The sequence below is a fragment of the Poecilia reticulata genome, unplaced genomic scaffold, assembly GCF_000633615.1.
Source record: "Poecilia reticulata strain Guanapo unplaced genomic scaffold, Guppy_female_1.0+MT scaffold_2170, whole genome shotgun sequence".
NCBI classification, from domain to species: Eukaryota; Metazoa; Chordata; class Actinopteri; order Cyprinodontiformes; family Poeciliidae; genus Poecilia; species Poecilia reticulata.
In genome coordinates, this window is record NW_007616899.1 from 1 (window position 1) to 1,548 (window position 1,548).

A 1,548-nucleotide genomic window follows, 5' to 3' on the forward strand; every position below is an offset into this window, starting at 1 on the left:
CTGCTCTGTGAGGTGGAAACTTGGAAACTGCAGCTCTGAGGAGTTGCGTCTCGAAGGCAGGGCTAACCAGGCATGTTGCACAGCTGAATAGTTGCCATGGAGACTAAATTATTTCTGAAACATGCAAGAAAGAATCAAAGCAACACTCCAAGAATGGTTTGGTAAGGGAGTATAACACAATAACATGATATAARGCTAAAAAAAAGTACATTTTGCATAATACGGCCCCTTTAATCAATTACTTGCATCACTAATTCCTGGTCAAATAATAAAAAGTAAAAGTAAAGTAAGAGCCACTCCTATTTGACTCCAGGAAGATTGAAATGTGTCTAAATGGCAACATGGCTGAATATTAAACCTGACTGGTCAGCAAGTGTTATCACGGCTGTGGCCTGAGTGTGGAGGTCTTCTGCTATCAGTCAGAGGAATGCTTGGCACCTTGTCTATGCTGTCAACACAATAACACTGGCTKCCCCCTGACATCCCATCTGCAGCTGCTCACTCTTCTCTTTTCAGCACTCCAGGCTGTAGTGAATGAAGTGCCTAGATATTCATTAAACAGCTGGACTGCCAGCACAAACCATCTCTAAAACCAGTCAGTTTTATTACTCCGTCATTGAAGGAGAACAGAAAAAATTCAGAAATAATGATTTATGTAAAAAAATTTCTGAAAAACATGCTTTATGCAACAATTAACTGTAATATGTTGCCTCTAGTTATTTAGGTGCTTTCATCTGCCAGCTAGGTGTGTGATGTGTGTGGATATTTGAATATTACATGTCCCAAATATATGTTATTCTAATCCACTAAAATGTTCTGATTCCACTAAGGGGRAAAAAATCACCTCCTTTCTTGGCTAAATGCAGGAGAAAACATTTGGCATCTTATCCATCAACCTTCTACTCCTTCTTCTTCTTCATCATCTCCTCCACTGATCTTGTGAACTGCTGGATGTCCTCCGCCATCAGCCGGGGCTCCTCCATGGCAGCGAAATGGCCGCCACGCTGCATGGGAGAAAAGCTGACGAGGTTGTGGTATTTCTGTTTGACCCAAAGCTTGGGCGTATGCATCAGCTCGTTGGGGAAGCAGGCGAASCCCGTCGGAACGAAGACCGGTATCCTGGGAACAGAAAGCGATCAAATGACAACAGCCYTCCWKCAAAGCAGAGAATTACTTTATAGCTTGAACATTAAAAGCTTTCATGATTTCTCTGATTTGATATATCTTACTGGATTTTCTCGACATCAGTTTCAAGGAGGAATGCAGTGGTCTGTTGATAATGTAAGGACTGGRTAGGATCTAGGATGAATTATCACTCACTTAGCATGGGGCGCGTCCAGACCTTTGCCAAAGTTTTCCTTATAGAACCTCATTGAAGAAACGATGCAGCTTGAAGTCCAGTAGATCATAACGTTGGTAAGCAGGTCATCCAGAGAGAACTTCCTGTAAGGAATGGATCAGGATTTTACTCAAATGTGTTCTAAAAACCAAAAATGGAAAGTGTAGAACTTACTGGAAATTTACTTGAACTTCTTTCATTGAATAAAA

At 41.4% G+C, this 1,548-nt stretch overlaps 1 protein-coding gene across 1 annotated transcript; it reads right to left on the reverse strand.

Moving 5' to 3' along the window:
• Positions 1 to 154: 154 nt before the first annotated feature.
• On the reverse strand, positions 155 to 1,440 carry LOC103461540 (epoxide hydrolase 1-like). The gene is made up of 2 exons (XM_008403815.1): positions 1,321 to 1,440; positions 155 to 1,119 (listed from the first exon to the last, which is right to left on the reverse strand). Exons 1-2 carry the CDS (start codon positions 1,407 to 1,409, stop codon positions 900 to 902), a joined length of 309 nt encoding a protein of 102 aa, XP_008402037.1. The 5' UTR covers positions 1,410 to 1,440; the 3' UTR covers positions 155 to 899.
• Positions 1,441 to 1,548: the final 108 nt, after the last annotated feature.